At 29.5% G+C, this 17,168-nt stretch overlaps 3 protein-coding genes across 5 annotated transcripts; 2 read left to right on the top strand and 1 right to left on the bottom strand.

Moving 5' to 3' along the window:
- The first annotated feature begins 4,078 nt into the window (after positions 1–4,078).
- On the top strand, positions 4,079–6,669 carry LOC108478117 (carbonic anhydrase 2-like). Its single transcript, XM_017780539.2, has 9 exons — positions 4,079–4,217; positions 4,406–4,476; positions 4,864–5,022; positions 5,105–5,153; positions 5,243–5,359; positions 5,786–5,839; positions 5,933–6,015; positions 6,109–6,214; positions 6,343–6,669. The coding sequence occupies exons 2-9, from the start codon at positions 4,421–4,423 to the stop codon at positions 6,496–6,498; spliced, it is 780 nt and encodes a 259-aa protein (XP_017636028.1). The 5' UTR covers positions 4,079–4,217; positions 4,406–4,420; the 3' UTR covers positions 6,499–6,669.
- A 2,615-nt stretch (positions 6,670–9,284) lies between these two features.
- Positions 9,285–13,520, top strand: LOC108478118 (carbonic anhydrase 2-like). Of its 3 annotated transcripts, none has more exons than XM_053023014.1 (9): positions 9,285–9,387; positions 9,718–9,843; positions 9,959–10,105; positions 10,719–10,767; positions 11,238–11,354; positions 11,454–11,507; positions 11,607–11,698; positions 12,157–12,262; positions 13,071–13,520. In XM_053023014.1, exons 2-9 carry the CDS (start codon positions 9,785–9,787, stop codon positions 13,248–13,250), a joined length of 804 nt encoding a protein of 267 aa, XP_052878974.1. In that variant the 5' UTR covers positions 9,285–9,387; positions 9,718–9,784; the 3' UTR covers positions 13,251–13,520. The 3 variants fall into 3 exon arrangements, with proteins under 3 accessions (XP_052878974.1, XP_017636029.2, XP_052878975.1); XM_017780540.2 differs by having other exon boundaries at positions 9,291–9,387; positions 9,770–9,843; XM_053023015.1 differs by having other exon boundaries at positions 9,344–9,387; positions 9,710–9,843.
- On the bottom strand, positions 12,792–16,024 carry LOC108477158 (CASP-like protein 4A2). Its single transcript, XM_017779621.2, has 4 exons — positions 15,288–16,024; positions 14,978–15,113; positions 13,781–13,987; positions 12,792–13,301 (listed from the first exon to the last, which is right to left on the bottom strand). The coding sequence occupies exons 1-3, from the start codon at positions 15,860–15,862 to the stop codon at positions 13,793–13,795; spliced, it is 906 nt and encodes a 301-aa protein (XP_017635110.1). The 5' UTR covers positions 15,863–16,024; the 3' UTR covers positions 12,792–13,301; positions 13,781–13,792.
- Between the last annotated feature and the right edge of the window lie 1,144 nt (positions 16,025–17,168).

Here is a 17,168-nt window from a genome sequence, read left to right as displayed (position 1 = left end):
AATCCTCTGCAATATAAACTCATAGAGTATTGTTGGGATTACCAGTCCAGGCTAAATCCCCTGCAACGACAATTACTCTAATGAGCTTGGTCTGAATTACCACTCCAGGCTAAATTCAGACCCTAATTCGAATTACTCGTCCGGGCTAAATCCATTTTACACATATTCTTCGGTAGGGCTATATCAGAATAGGATCACCCGTCTGGGCTAGATCCTTTTTACCGTCAATTCCTTTTCAGAGATCCATCGAATTTTCCTTTCATTCAACTGGGATTTATTTTCAATTTATATCGAGTATTAGCAATATTTCATCAATTATCATGAATTGAACATTCAAATCATATTTTTATCACATAACCACATTTTTCAAGTATTTAAAATACAATTCAGGTTACACAAACTTACCTCATTACTTGTTTGTGTTTATAATTTCATTAATCCGATATCTTTTTTTTTCCACGATCAAGTCTCATATTTGAGTCGTCCGGATCTTTATAAATAAATTTGATCATCATTTTCATTCATTTAATATTCTAATGCATTTAATTAATTCTCTAGAAAAAATTACCATTTTGCCTCTAAACTTTTAATTAATGACGATTTCATCCTTAAGGTCAGGAAAATAAAATTCTTGCAATTTAATCCTTATTTCCAGCTATTATTCTCATACATATTGATAACAATCCATGAATTCTATAAAATATCAGAATTTTTCATAATTTCAACACTTTTCAATTTAATCCCTAAAACATGTTTTCCCCCTATCTTGAACTAAATTAATAATTTTATTCAATTTTGTAATTTAAATAATAAAATTAATCCATTTCATGCAATTTGGTCATTTATGATATTTTTACAAAATTACCCATAAAGTTTTACTTTTATTCAGTTTAGTCCCTGAGCCTAAAATATGCAAAGTAGCCATGCTAAATGAATATTCATATATGTTTTCCTCCTCCTCCACTCCATTCCACATCCTTAATGTATATAACACACTTGTAAGTAACATTATCTATATTTTTTTATTATTTACTTTTATGAATATTCAAGCTGTCCATCTCTGTCATAGTCACTAAATTATTCATATCTGGAGCTATAGAACTACAAATTAAGATCTGCTAATTTTTACTGAAACTAGACTCATATATCTTATTACCATAAAATTTTCAGAATTTTTGGTTTAGCCAATAAGTACAGTTTATTCTTTAAAGTTACCCCTGTTCTGCTGTCTGACAGTTCTAACCCTTCTTCACTAAAAATTAATTATCTCCTCTTACAGAATTCAAATGATGTTTCCATTTGTTTCTATTGAAAATAGACTAATTTAGGATTCTAAACATATAAATTTAAGCTCATAATTATTTTTCTACAATTTTTTATGATTTTCCAAAGTCAGAATAGGGGAACCCGAAATCATTCTGACCTTATCTCACAAAATTTATTATATCTCATGATTTACAATTTCATTGCTTACATCATTTCTTCTATAAGAAACTAAACTTAATAAGATTTAATTTCATATTTTATTCATCTTATAATTAGATTTCTACAATTTTTGATGATTTTTCAAAGTTAGATTACTGCTGCTGTCCAAAACTGTTTTAGTACAAGATATTAATTATCATGTTATAACACCCTTATTTTCTTTTTCTACACCATTTCTCATCACTTTCTCTTATTTTCTCTTTATTAACATATCAAGAACATAGGACCTTATGTAAGAAAACTCTACTATAAGATTATTTCCATGCTTTGTCAATAATAACAATCTTAAAAACATATTGAAATCTTGATATACTTACCTTGTTCTATTGATACTAATCTTTAACTTGATTTTCTATTTCCTCCAGCTTCTATTTCTTGAATCCAACTTGATATTCTAACTCCCCATGGTCTCTTTAACATTTTTCTCTCTTGGTAGCTATAGAAATTCTTTTGATTTTTGGGTGAAAATAGTGAATTTTTGGTAAAAGGACCAAATTGTAAAGAAAGTAAAATTTTCTTTCTTCCTCTCTTTCTCTCACGTTAGTGCATAGGAAATATGGATGAGAATTTCTCATCTTTCTTTCTTTATATACTAATAAAATATTAATAAAATATATTATTAAAATATTAATGAAATAATATTTATCTAATTAAATAATTATAAAATATCAAAATATCTCTAGCATCATTATTACTTTCTAAATTTCTCTTTCTTCCAAATGACCATTTTGCCCTTCATTATCTTTTAAAATTTCATCCTCGAGTCATCATTTAATTTGGTAAAATTGTAGTTTAGTCCCTCATAGTTCTTCATCTATTCAATTTGGTCCTAATTCATCCATTTTCCTTAGTTTCTAGATCATTCCACCCTTGAAATATTTACACTATTGGGCCTTCAACTTTTTCATATTTACACTTTAACCCCTCAAATTTTGAGTTTTTACTCTTGTGCAACAAAACTTTTCTCACTTTTATAATTTAGTCCTTTGTTGAATTAATATATCATAATATACTTCCCAATATTGACATAACTCAAAATTTCACTTTTTGTCACTTTATTTCCTTATTTTACTATATCACGGATAATATTTTACTGTAAAAATTTTTGGGATATTACAGATTGTGAGATGAACATGAAATGTCTGTTTGTTTAATTTTAAGTCTGATAATGCTCTGTAACCCTGTTCTGGCGTCGAACAAGGGTTAAGGATGTTACCATTAAAATCACATAAAAGCAACAAATTAACTATAGAGATTAGGTGGATGAAATGTTGAGATATGAAAGAAAAAATAGGTGAAAATTTTAATTATTTATGTCGATTTTATTGTCTATATTGAGAATTTGTAATTGTCTTTTTAAATAATATATCGTTTTAATATTCAAATCTATTATTTTCCTCCTGATTAATTAACATCATATTAAAATGTATTAATGACAACAAATTATAAATATTTAAGTTTCCCCATCTCTAAAAATAAGTAAATTATATGGTTTTTAGATCCATGTATATATATATATATTTAAATAAATTATATTGAAATTATGAGTAGAACCATAAATATAAACATCCTCGGCACAAAATAATTAATGTATCATACACATTAAGAAAATAGTTTTAAATAAAAATGGGGGATGCATTTACATTGTGTTTTAGGTGGTAGTTGGCACTTATTGACAAAATGTCAAGAATTTAGTAATATATAGTACCACGTCCAGATGCATTTATATTTTTCTTCCCCAAAGTGGAGTGGTGGAAATTTGGAGTCAAGGACAGTCACAAGTTACCTTTTCTCATTCAACGTATACCACCTTCATGCTTATAATACTAGACTTTGATGATTTCAATGTTTCATTTGGATCCAAACTATAGACTATAAATATCTCTTTTCCTATATATTATAAACATATTACCATTAATAATCAAAAGTCAAGACTCACCTCATAGTAATGTTAAGGATAGTCACTCCAAACTCTTATATAATTGCTTTACTTCTGCTAATGAATTAAGGGTTGGGTATAATAATTACAAATAGTTGCCCAGATCAGTTTTCACATTTCAATACCAGGTATCTTTCTTCTTCTATATTGATAAAGAAATGTATATGAAAGAGACTGACCAACTACTACATTTCTTCAGTGCAAGTAAATAATAGGTAATTTATCAACGTGAGCTTTTTTAAATATAATTTTATCTTTCGTCCTTTATGCTTTTTCAACTTTTAATTTTTATTTTTTGTTAGTACACGTTTGATTTAAGAAAGATAAGTGTTTCTTAATTAAAAAGTTGATGCCAATAACTAAAGCTATTTCCTCAAATTAATATTAATTGATTCAAAGCTCATTACTTTTAGCAAGTATGATTTGTGATTGAAATTGAAAATTAAGACGTAATGGAAAGGTTACTTAAAAAACAATTAAATCCTGACAAGGTTTGGTTTGTTGATAAAGAATATAGAAAATGAAGTGTTAAAAAAAAAAAAAAAAAAAAAGCAAAGGCGTGCCAGCTTTTGTACCTAAAAAGTAAATTGTCGTGTAACTAGCTAAAACCGTGTTACAACAGTTATTTATTACAAAGAGCGACTTTTCTTTTTTACTTTCAATGATATCTTTTATTACAACGCTTGAAGTACTCCGCCTATAAATAGCATATCTATGCCTTTGGAACTGCATTAAGCATTATATCTTCCTATTTTATAGTAAAAGTTTTAAGAGCTAAGATCTTTAGGAAAAGGTTAGTTGATGTTTTATTTATCGATATATATATTTGATTTTAAATTCTTTTTTTCTTCTTAAAACTGTATATATGTTGCCTGAACGTACAAATTTCATGCATGCATGCATGCAAGTAACGTTCTTGCTCTTGCTCCAACCTCCTCATGCTTGTGAAAATTTGCTGACTCAAATATTTATGTTTTTTAGAAGGAAAGCGTCCAAATGGCAAAGCATTCAGCTGAAGTTGTTGTTGAAGGATTAAAGAAGATTCTCCTCAAGTAATTTCTTCTAATTAATTATTCATTTGTGGAAGCATGTATTTCTATTTGAGTTAATTTACATGAACCAGAGTGTACTCCTATTTACAATTTATTATTGGTTGGTCACTAAGGAGTTAGCTTTTACAATTAATAATTTATTATTGGCCATCTCTAAAGAATTGGATCTTACCATTGAATTGTCAACTGCAACGACTCAGGTCTTTGTCTTCGGTCAAAACGATCCGTTTTACCAGTTCTTTGGAATTTTTTTGAAAAAAAAATATTTTCTTTCTTTTCAATCCTCTCCCCTCTCTCAAGACCAATCACTTTTTTATTGCAGGAGAACAATATGATCAGTTTCTGTAAATAATAACAATAATATATACATCCATATGTTGATTGCAGTGTCCAAGAAGAGCTGGATGAGAAGGTTCAAAGCAAAGTTGAGAAGCTTATCGCCGAGCTCCAAGGCAGAGAGCATCATCATCGTCATCATCCCCCTTGTGACCATGATGCTCAAAGGCTTGACGATGGCTTTCACTTCTTCAAGACCCACATATTTGAGTACGTATACAATTCCCAGTTTACATCTCTAATAATTCACCAACGGATAATCACACTGATGTCTGCATTGTTTTTTGGGCAGCAAACACCAAGAATGTTTCAATGAACTTGCAAAAGCTCAGCATCCAAAGGTATACTATCATAGACAATGAAAATGGTAATTTTCCTAGGTTTTTTTTTTCTTTAACAATGATTAAATTGAATCCATTATTTTTTTCAGTTCTTGGTGTTTGCATGCTCGGATTCACGAGTAAGCCCTTCAGTCGTTTTGAATTTCAAACCGGGAGAAGCCTTCGTCGGCCGCAATATTGCTAATATGGTTCCTCAATTTGATCGGGTAATTAATTTCCCATACCCTCCATTTCAAGGGTAAAATTATTATATGTTCATGCACTAACAGCCATATTATATTTTGATTAAAAAATAAATTAGTTATTTCTCTTAAAAATTCTATCCATTTTTATTGTTAAAATATAGTGTAGATGACTAAAAAATAAACAATTACACATGCCGTGCCACAGTAACTCTTGCTAACATATAGTTGTCTATTTTTAGCCGTAACAATAAATAAAATTTTTAACAGAAATATTAATTTGCTCCTTGTTCCGACTAATTTTCTCATCTTTCAATAAAGAGATAAAATGCAATTCAATTCTTAGCACAAAGTAGTCTGTGATATTTTTACCAAGTTTTAAGTCATTAAAAGAACTTATGGTTTATTTGCTTAGGAAGCTAAACCTGTTTATATATACGTACTGCACAGGTGAGACACACTGAAATTGGTTCAGTCATCGAGTATGCAGTTAAAAGTCTTGAGGTATGAGATCTTCATTTCTCAGTGACAGACCAGTTCAATTTTTCTTGTCATGTAATAAAAAGGAACAAGATGACCGCATATTTATATTTACAGGTGGACAACATATTGATAATGGGACATAGTCGTTGTGGTGGCATAGAGAGGCTTATGAGTCTTCCAGATCAAACTCAAACATAGTAAGCTATTATGCTAGATATGAAGAAAAAAAAAAAAAGCCACCAATTTTTAACCAAAATATAAAATATTTTCTTTTTGGATGAACTGTGCAGTGATTTCATTGATGAGTGGGTGAAAATTGGTTTGCCAGCAAAGAAAAAGGTACTGGAAGAAGCTGGTGACCTGCCTATCGAACAACAATTAACGCTTTGCGAAAAGGTATAACCGGTTAGGCATGCACCAACTTGTTCCATATGGTGTATAAAAACAAATATTTTTAAATTTTGAGGTGGTTTACGTTGAAAGCGAATTAAGATTTAACTTCATATGCATACATATATATGCAGGAATCAGTGAAGAACTCGATGGGAAATCTACTGACGTATCCATTTGTGAGGAGTGCAGTGGTGAATGGAACATTGACACTAAGAGGAGGTTACTATGATTTTGTTAATGGAGATTTTGAGCAATGGAAGATGTGTACCAAACCATGCCACCCATAATAAGGCCCTTTTGCCCCATGCATTATCTAAATTTTAATTTAAGCTACTGAGAATGTCTCATTTACTACATCTCCGCCAATAATTTATCTGTTGTTTTTTCCCTTTTTTTTTTTTAATGCAGTTGTGTTTGTGTTTTTTCTAAAATAATAATATAAAATTGTATTCCTATGACATTGTTAATGCTGCAAATCATTTTTCTTTCTTTTTACTCGCAATTCATGCAAATAATTTTATGATTTTTTACGTACCAAGTTCATATTTCAGATGCAATAATAATAGTTTTTCTTCATCAAATTTTGAAATATCAATTCAATCTAGTGTATTAAAAATATTAATTTCACTTTTTCATCTATAAGTTATTCATATAATTTACTCAAATTATATAATATATGTATGTAAATGTTTTCTCAAATATCATATTTTACTGTTCTAAAAAGAAAGTATTAACAATAAAAATTTGATATTAAATTATTTTATAATTATTTAATTTAAATTTAAATTGAAGTAAACCCAATTTAAAGTTCTTTATTTTGACCAAGATCGTGCCTAGCACGTGGGCTGTTGTTATTGTTTCCAATATACGGTCGGACTACAAACAGAATTCGCAACAAATGGTTTCAAGTCAAGGCACATGATGCGCGTGGTCAAGATTCTAGTGATATATAATTTCTTCAAACTTTTTTTTTTTTTTGGTTCAAAATATATAATTGCCTGTTGATCCTCAAATAAACAGTAAATCTAAATTAATTTATTTTAAAAATCTTGAGAATGGGTAAACTTTTTCCATTGGAAAAGACATAATCATGCTCAAATAAATCAAACTTGTTGTATATTTGGATTAATGTAATTTTTTCTTAATCTAGTAATTAAGTTTATTATGATATTTGAGTCATTGTCTAAAATTTTTAAATTTTATATAATTTTTATGTCATGTTAATGATTTTTTTACGTAATTTAAGTTCAAATATTAAAATTGATAAAAAATTAGAGATATTAAAATAATTTTAACTATCAAATTTAATAATTAAAAATTATAGTGACCCTATATATTTTATAAAAATTTGGTACATCTATCGGTAGAGTATTTAAACTTTATAAGTAGAGTTTAAGAAATAACATTCCTTAAAGTTTTAGTATAAAAAAACAAGTACTCAAAACAAGATTTGTGATAATATTTTAATAAAAAATATTTAGTAGATCAATATATATGTAAAAATATATATAAACAAAATAAGATACATGATAAATTTATATCTTTGTTTGTAAAATTAAAAATACACTGTAAATATATTAATTATTCACCTTATTTTGATTTATGCTTGTATAATTAAAATATTTTGCTGCTAATATATTAAATACTAACTATTTTATAAAGATTTAAAAATTTCTTGAAGATTTGGCAACTTAGCATCTAAATTAATTAATAATATAAATTTAATTAATATTTTTAAATAAATATAAATTGAATCCCATATGAAGGTTAAGGGTGTTCATTGTCCTAGTCTCCTAGATATGACTTAAGTTCGAATCACGCTAATCACATTAGTTAATCATATTTTACTTTTATTTGTAATTCATAAAAAAAAAAAACATAAATCAACTAATGGCCACAAAATTAAGGCCCTTGAAGTTTAAAATCATATATACAGATAAAAACATAAATTCCAATCTTATCATAATTATATACAGATAAAAAACGTGAAACAAGAAATGCTGAAATGGTAACCTGTGGCTTTTTGATACAAGTTTAGAAAAGCGTGTTTCGCGAGGCCACTGTATCCATGTTTTTTATTGCCACGTATAACAAGGAGCTTGCAATTAGTCAATGTCATACCTATAGTCCAATACAAATCTATTGTGTGAGATGCAGTTTCTCAACGTGTCTATCATTACGTTTTGTGATTTATGATGTTATTCGTTTTTTGAGAAAAATATTCACAGATATACATTTGTATATTCATAAAAATCTATCTCTTCATTTTCATAAATTTAAAATTTAATCTAAAGGAATTTAACCTCTTTTCTTTCCAATTTTTAAATTTCAAGTTCTATTAGTTAATATTGTAAATTTTTCTTGTTAAATTTTGTTAGTATGATATTTTAAAATTAAAAAAAATATTCACTCGATAGGTATGTAACTAAAAAATAATGTTATAATGAGCTTGAATTTAACGAGATAATTTTAACGTATTAATGATTATATCTAAATTTTAAAATTTAAAAGTAAATAGAGTACATTCATATAATAAAAAGTACAAGGACTGAATTTCAATTTTTTTATACATGCAAGAACTTATGGCATATTTTAACCTTCACAGAGGTGGAGGGAGAGAAGCATGTAGTTACCTTGGTCCCTATAGAGTCCATTTAATTTTAAGTAATCATAAGTTAGTATGATAAAATTGTACTTTAAATTTCTAATTTTATTCGTTTTTACTTCTTAAAATAATTTTCTAGCCTTACCCTTATCCTTTATATATCAACAAGTATAGGGCATATTACACATTAAAAAGAGAAGTCATGTTAAAACTTTATAAATAATATTAATAGAAAAAGAAAACATAAAAAAGATTTTTGATTTTTAAAAAATCATATAAACAAATACATTTATTAATAAATAAGATGTTATTAAATATGACTATAAGTTGGGATAATTTCCATTTCAGACCAAACTATATGTTTCACTCTCTTTCTACATATTATTACATGCAATTATCTGAAAGGAAGAGACGTGTTCATTTGTTCCTTCTCTTACATAAACAAATTGTTATTGTTATTTTAAACGTGACCAATTTTTTCAACAGGAAAACTCAGCCTATAAATACCACAAGCCTGAAGCTGCATCAAACATACATACAAGCTTTTATATTATCCAATTCAACTTCAAAGGTTAGTTGGTTTATTATAGCTAATACCAATATTTCATTTCTTTTTTATTCATTTATTATATGATATTTTATGATTATGCATGCACCTACATCTATTTCATGCAATAATATTGCTCCAACAGCTAATGCTAATGGGAGAATTTCAATAGGCTCCTAATTTTCTGAAAATTTTCATCAAGTCTTTCGGGATTTTGGAAATTTTCAATTAAGCTCTTCAAAGTTTTGAAATTTTTAATTAGACCCTTCAAGATTTCTTGAAATTCTCATTAAATCCATTATAATTTTTGAAAATTTTAACTAACCCTCTAAAACTTAATGCCAAGATCCACAGTTGATTGTAAATCGCTAATTCTGTGAACTTTTTGGTGTGAAACCTGAAAAAGAGAGCACATATACAAATGGCCGAGAAGCAATATTCTGCTGATGTTGTTGAAGGACTGAGGAAGATTCTCATCAGGTATTTATAGACTCTCCATTTCACTTCACGCACACACACACATATATATAGCTCCATTGTTATACATACGTATACTTAGCTGTGGATATATATATATATATATGTTGGGTTGCAGTGAGGAAGTAAGGCTGGATGAGGAGGTACAGGGAAAAGTAGAGATGCTTATTGCTGAGCTCCAAAGGAGAATCCCTTTTCCCGTTCCTGACGAAGATGCTCAAACGCTTTACAATGGCTTTCAATCCTTTAAGACCAACGTTTTCGAGTAAGATATTAGGGATGAAGTTAGAAATTTTACCTAAATAAAATTTATAATTTTTGAGGGCTTAATGCATTATTAATTTTTTAGAGGGACTGAAAATGGGATTTTTTTTCATGTAATTAAGAGCTAAAAGGCTTAAATAAAATCATTTAATAACTAAAAAGTATCATGAGAACTCTTGTACTAAAAGTCGAATTATATTTTGCCCTCTTTACTCAAAAAAATAGACAAATTAATCTTTATATGTTACATCAAATAGCAAACTAGTCATTCTGTTAAAAGTTTCATGCATTTTTACTGTTAAAAATTAGTCTTTATATGTCAAAATAAGATATACATGGCACGCCACGTGTAACTATTTAGTTATTCTGTAAACCACATCAATTTTTTACAATAGAAATTAATAAAATTTTATTAGAAAGGACTAATTAAATCTAATATATACTGACTAATTTATTTATTTTTTAAATAAAATAAATAAAATATCTAACTCCTAATATAATTTTCAAACTCAAAAGATGGTTTAACCTAAAGAGCGGAAGCGTCTGCATGTCCCTTATGTTACCCTCGAATAACCAATAATAACTGCTAATATTTCTTATGTTCTCTTTTGCAGCCAACATCCTAATTTGTTCTGTGAACTTGCAAAAGCCCAGCATCCCAGGGTATCTATATATAGAGAGAGACAAAATTTTCCATCAAAAATTTATATTAAGAGTTAAATTGTATTTTACCTCATTTATTAAAAAAATAATTATATTAGTCTATGTTAAATTAAAGAGTAAAATGATCTTTTTATTAAAAAATTTATTTGTTAAAAACTAGCCCTTATACATTAGCATAAGGTATATATGACACGTCACATGTTACTTTTTGATTATTTTGTTATCCACACAAGTTTTTAACAGTATAAATTAATAAAATTATTAACAAAAAGACTAAATTATTTATTTTATTTTATGTAAAAAGATTAAATTACTCATTTTTAAGTAAAGAAAATAAAATGCAAATTAACTCTTAATATAAATTTCTTTACTGTACTTTTATCATATATATTATCAGTTTCCATTTTTGTTTCAAAATAATTTTAAACACAATTATTAATTGTTAAATGAATCCATAAATCTGTGATCAGTACTTGGTGTTTGCATGCTCGGATTCCCGTGTAAGCCCCTCGACTATTTTCAACTTCATGCCAGGTCAAGCCTTTGTTTCTCGCAATATTGCCAACATGGTCCCACCATTTGACCAGGTTCTTATAATTCCCAACCCCCCCCCCCCCCCAAACCCCAAATTCTAGTCTAATTTCAGCTATAATTTAAAGTCTGTTTTTGTTTGTTGATTTGCACAGCTAAGACACACTGAAACTGGTGCAGTCATTGAGTATGCTATTAAAGCTCTTAAGGTAATTAAATAAAGATCAATATAATTATTGTGTAGAGGGGAATTTTTTTTATGCAATAAAATGAAGAAATAAAACGACCCATTTTTTATGTTTACACAGGTAAATAATATACTGGTAATTGGGCATAGTCGCTGTGGTGGTGTGGAGAGGCTTATGAACCTTCCAGATGTCTCTGATCATTCTCATACTTAGTAAGCCATATATATCAACCAATTATAAAAATATCATGTAAAACTATCGTAAAAGTCCTTGTATTAAGGGTTAGATTACATTTTTTTTTCTAAAAAAATAGGTAAATTAATCCCTATACATAAGATCAAAGAGCAAAATGGATCTTTTCTATTAAAAATTTCATCTATTTGTATTGTTAAAAACTAGGATGGCAAACCAAACAATAACACGTGGTCTACCACGTGTACCTCATGCTAATATATATAGATCAATTTTTAACAGTAAAAATGGATGATTATTTTAACAAAATGACTAATTTATTCTTTGATCTAACATACAGAGATTAATTTACTCATATTTTGAATAAATAGGTGAAATGTAATATGATTTCTAATACAAAAACTTCTATAGTACTTTTACTAAAAATTTCATAATGTGTGGGATAAAATATTTAATCCTTTTTTGGGCTTATTTGCAGTGACTTCATAGATGACTGGGTGAAAATTGGTTTGCCTGCAAAGAAAAAGGTCCTGGAAGAAAATAATGGCCTGCCTTGCGAAGAACTATTGAAGCTTTGCGAAAAGGTAAATTAATTTAAGCTGATTAACTATGGATATGTTGATTGCAAATTAAGGGAGTAAAATTAGAGCCCGCAACCTTCTATAAAGGGTTTGATTGCATTTTATTCCTTTTACTTAAAAAATATATAACTTATTCCTTTTACATTAGAAAAAGGAATAAGTTGATTCTTCTGTTAAAAATTTCATCCATTTCTTGGTTATTCTGTCATTTACGCTAATTTTTCACAGTACAAATAGATGAAATAACAAGATAATATTTAATGGTACAAATGGATAAAATTTTTAACAAAAATGACTAATTTACTCTTAGTAAAAGTACCATGGAGGCACTTAAACTAGGAGTTGGATTGCATTTTACCTCTCTACTAAAAATTGGCAAATTAATCTTTGTAAATTAAATAAAAGAGCAGACTAGCCCATTTGTTAAAAATTCATTCTATTTCTACTATTAAAAACTAATATCTGTACATCAACATGAAGTACACATGGCACACCACATGTCACTATCTGATTATTCTATCTGCAACACCAATTTTTAATAGTACAAATTGATAAAAATTTTAACAAAATAGATCAATTTGCTATTTGATATATACATGAGGGAACCAAATGCAATTTGGCTCATAGTATAGGAGCCTCAATGATACTTTTGATATTTACTTTTTGATCTAACATACAAAGACTAATTTACTCATTTGTTGGGTAGGAGTAAAATGTAATTTGACTCTTAGTATAGGGGACTATATAGTAATTTTACCGAATTAAAGGTTGAAAATCAATCAACTTGATATATATATATATATATATGCAGGAATCAGTGAATAACTCACTGGGAAATCTACTGACATATCCATATGTGAGAGATGCTATGACGAGTGGACATTTGGCACTGAGAGGAGGTTATTACGACTTCGTTAATGGACATTTTGAGCAATGGAGGGCCTTCACACCACCTCCACCAGTAATGCCACCCATGCCCCAGCCTTTCTAACTGTCGTCTCATTTACTTTATCTGCTGCAACTGAGAACTTGCTTGTTTGCTCTAAAATAATAAAAATAAATAAACAGTCTATTAAGATTGTCTTCTCTGTTCGAAAGATAAATGATTAGATTCTTGAGGTTCGAGTGAGTGGGGAAGAGATGGATATCAAAATAAAATTTGATGTTTGAGCTTCAACTAATTCATCCCTTACACACAAAATTCGATGCTTTGAGAAAATAACAGCTCTTTTTCATCCTATGCATTCCCTATGATAATAAATGGGTTTTAAGCTATTTATGGGTGTGTCTCCCAACACTGAAAATTGTTTGTGTTTGATTCTATATCCCTACACCAAATTCTATGACAACAATAAAACGGCATCTGCTATTAAGAAATTCCATATCCAGTATGTTAAAAAATTGTAAGAAAAACATGCTATGTATGTTCTTCTCTGTACAATAATAATAATAAAGGAATTCGCAACTCAAGTTGTTTTAATCCAACTGTTAAATGTAATTTCAGTGCAATCTATTACTTGCCTCAGAGAGATTTCATGGAGTTGGATGGGTCCAGAGTTTGAAACCAGATATAATTGAGCTAAATGCAAAAGCAATGAAAGCCAAAAAGGCCATTGCAATTGAGGCACTAGCCATCTCAGTGAACTCATCTTTCCCCCAATTAGATTGCCAATCGTCCACTCGTGTGGCTGCTGCTGATGATGCTGAAATCAAAAGATAGGCTAGTATCTGCAACATGAGCCAATTCATTAATTGCAATTTTTTTTGCATTTCGTACGGTCCTAGCGATACGAATGGCCCACATCTATCTTATCTATTACACTCAATCTATGAATGTAGCTTGTCCAACTAAATGATGAAAATGAAGATTATGCCCAAGTCCTAACCTATGTGAAAAACATACAAGTCCATAAGCCTAACCTATTCCCAAAATGGAACCATACGAGCCATATGCCTAACCTATGTGCAAAAATAGAACCATTAAGAGTCCATGCCTGAAATTACGTTGATTTAGAGAGAACAATGCAAACTATGCACAAAACAGAGAGCCATTTGCATAACCTATGCGCAAAATAGTACCGTACCATGCCTGAAATTACACTGATATAGAAAGACCAATGCACCCTATGCCCAAACAGAATACTGAAAGACACTAATTTTTTGCACGTAGGGGCTGACCCTAATAGAGGCCAAGAGTGCGTCGGTTCCCCAAAAATTTTTCGAAAATTTCTTCTTCTTTTTTTCCCTTGGAATTTGTTGAGAATTTTAATCTGGAACTCCAGATTTTGAATTTTTTCAAAATTCTTATTAATGTCACAATTTTTAAAAATTTAAACTGAAACTTCAACTTTTCAAAAAAAAAATCTCATGAAACTCTTAAAATTTTTAAAATTTTAATTAGACTCCTCAAAATTTAATCTCAATATCCACAGCTAATTGTATGATGTTGTATATGAAATAGAGACCATAATAAATTACACAATAAACTAATGTAGGACAACATTTAATTGTCTATCAAAATATAGTAATAGTGTGGTAGCTATAAGCTACGAGGTGCACGGGAAACATACTAAAGGAGAAGTCATTGAAACATTGTGTTGGTCTAAATTATAAGATAAACTTTGATTACGCCGAAAAAAATGCAAGCGAGGAACGACCGAGAATGAAGCTAAGCTGAGTAATTAGCAAATAAGCGTATTTAATTTAAGGGAAACTTGCCTGATCCATGAAGAACTCGAAAGGCGGGAAAAGGTAATGGTGGATGACATGCGTTTCTGTCATGAGATAATAAGATACATCATAGGCTTGAAATCCGGCATATACAAATCCAATCACGTTTACTGCTAAACAGTATCTGTTAAATTTACACAAATTGTCAAACAGGGGTAAAGCATTAATCTCAGAATTCACAGTAAACGACGATAAGAAATAAATGAACGAGAAAACTACTTGACCCACAATGAAGCGCAAGTCTCGAGAATTTTAATTAAGAAAGTATAAACAAACAAATAAAATAAAATAAAAACACCTGTATTCTTTATAGCGATCATAAGAGTCACCACTCCAGCCTTGGGTTTTATCAGCAGCCATAACAGAGAAAGAAATCAAGCACAAAACGATTTCGCTTAATCGAAACCCTAAAGCCGCCATCGTCGCCGTATGATACACCTTCGATCTCCTCAGCACCTCTGCTCTCGCTCCCCCTCCTCCTCCAGCACCACCACTTACTTCGGTCTTCGTCGTCACCCCCGGCCCCTCCTCCCTCACGGCGCGGTTCATACTCAAATGCAATGACTGTTGCGCTGGAGTACTAGGAGGAAGCGGCGGAGAAGGAAGAGAAGTAGGAGAAGAATTAGCGTTGAACTGAGTTGACTTGTCGATAGCGACGAGTGCCATCGAATTATCGACGGCGGGGTGCTGCGGAACGGGGGAAGCTTCAGGGGAAGCATAATTGGAGGTGTTGTTGTCCGAATCGCCCTGGTCGGATCGGAAATGGGTATGGAGTCGTAAAGGTGAGTGTGGTGACTCGTAGTGAGTCATTGTCTCGGAATTTGAAGAAGAGGATCGTTTCATGATCTCGTTGGGATATTGATTCCTTTTCATCGCGGCTTTGGTTTCTATTGCTTTCTCGCAATTTAATAGACTCAGCGAGAAAAAAAAAATTTAAAAGGATTCTCAGTGTTTGGGAAGCGAGAAAAAAAAGTAATCAAAAAGAGAAAGTCGCGGGAGAAGGGAGACAACAGACAATTAATTAACCAAGTCCACTTTTCAAGCTTTACCACGTGGCATCTCTTATTAAGTTTTAAAGGAAATCCAGGATTTTTTACCAATGAAGACCTGCCACGTTTATAAAATACCATAACGTGGCGAGTTATTACTCGTTGACTGTTTTGACGGTGAATCTGATAAGACAAAGAATCTGAAGATTCTACGTAACTCAAATGCAAAAGCTTTCAATATTCAAAAACAATCATTAATAATATTTGGTCTTTTTTTTTTTAGAAAATAGAATTTCGATATTTGGGGTGAAATCATTCGTAAAATACAATCTTTTATTTAATTTTACAGTATTATTTTACCTTTTCCCAGGAATTATTTTAACTAGATTTTTTTTTCTTTTTAGAGTTGTAATTGGTTTTTTAAGAGTACACTCACTAAATTATTAGTAAATTTTAAATTAATTATTTATTTTAAAATGTTACAAAATAGTAATTAAATTATTAACAAATTTTTATTTAAGTTATTGGGCTATTAAAACTATTATTGGATGGCCTTCTCAATTTTTACCACTTGCACCGAACGAAAGCTATACAATTATTTTTTTATGAAATAATTTTGACCTTCACAAATTTGGAAACAAATAATCCAAAACTACTTTTTTTCTTTGATCTCCAACTAACTGTTAGATTGACTTGGATCTAAGGCATGTCATTTTACTGGTTGATGGATATTAGTCCATTACACCGATCATCAAATTATCGTTTCAAACTCGTTAACATGACTTCACTAAATAAATAAATAGCCTAGAGACTTAAACAAAAACTTTTAAATGATTTAGTAATTATTTTGTAACATTTTGAAGTTGAATGACTAAAATATAAACTTACTAATAGTTTAGTAACATTGAGTATAATTTATCTAATTTTTTATTCCTCAATTTTTTTAATTAATCAAAAGTTGAATAAATAGTACTTAATTGATAAGATTTTTGGGTTTGGAATTTGTGACAGTACTGATTAGTTTACTATAAAAGAAAAGAATGAGATGGCATTATTAGTATTATTTTAATAATATTTAATACTTTTTTCTTAAAAAGAAATTATAATTTTGAGAATAAAAATAAAATTATAAATATTAAAATGAAGGAGGGTCCATTTTTTTGATGCAGGTGGAAAAGAGAATTCAATTA

Source organism: Gossypium arboreum, chromosome 12 (genome assembly GCF_025698485.1).
Source record: "Gossypium arboreum isolate Shixiya-1 chromosome 12, ASM2569848v2, whole genome shotgun sequence".
NCBI classification, from domain to species: domain Eukaryota; kingdom Viridiplantae; phylum Streptophyta; class Magnoliopsida; order Malvales; family Malvaceae; genus Gossypium; species Gossypium arboreum.
Note: the sequence above shows the minus strand (reverse complement) of the source record. Positions and strands in the feature narration are given on the sequence as shown.

Bases quoted from the DNA above. Each gene is read 5' to 3' on its own strand.
- LOC108478117 (XM_017780539.2), top strand. From the start codon at position 4,421: ATGGCAAAGCATTCAGCTGAAGTTGTTGTTGAAGGATTAAAGAAGATT. The intron at 5,360-5,785 runs GTAATTAATTTC...CGTACTGCACAG, and splicing joins TGGTTCCTCAATTTGATCGG to GTGAGACACACTGAAATTGG. The intron at 6,215-6,342 runs GTATAACCGGTT...ATATATATGCAG, and splicing joins AATTAACGCTTTGCGAAAAG to GAATCAGTGAAGAACTCGAT.
- LOC108478118 (XM_053023014.1), top strand. From the start codon at position 9,785: ATGGCCGAGAAGCAATATTCTGCTGATGTTGTTGAAGGACTGAGGAAG. The intron at 9,844-9,958 runs GTATTTATAGAC...GTTGGGTTGCAG, and splicing joins CTGAGGAAGATTCTCATCAG to TGAGGAAGTAAGGCTGGATG. The intron at 12,263-13,070 runs GTAAATTAATTT...ATATATATGCAG, and splicing joins TATTGAAGCTTTGCGAAAAG to GAATCAGTGAATAACTCACT.
- LOC108477158 (XM_017779621.2), bottom strand. From the start codon at position 15,862: ATGAAAAGGAATCAATATCCCAACGAGATCATGAAACGATCCTCTTCT. The intron at 15,114-15,287 runs GTGTTTTTATTT...TAAATTTAACAG, and splicing joins GATCGCTATAAAGAATACAG to ATACTGTTTAGCAGTAAACG. The intron at 13,988-14,977 runs GCAAGTTTCCCT...CTCATGTTGCAG, and splicing joins TCGAGTTCTTCATGGATCAG to ATACTAGCCTATCTTTTGAT.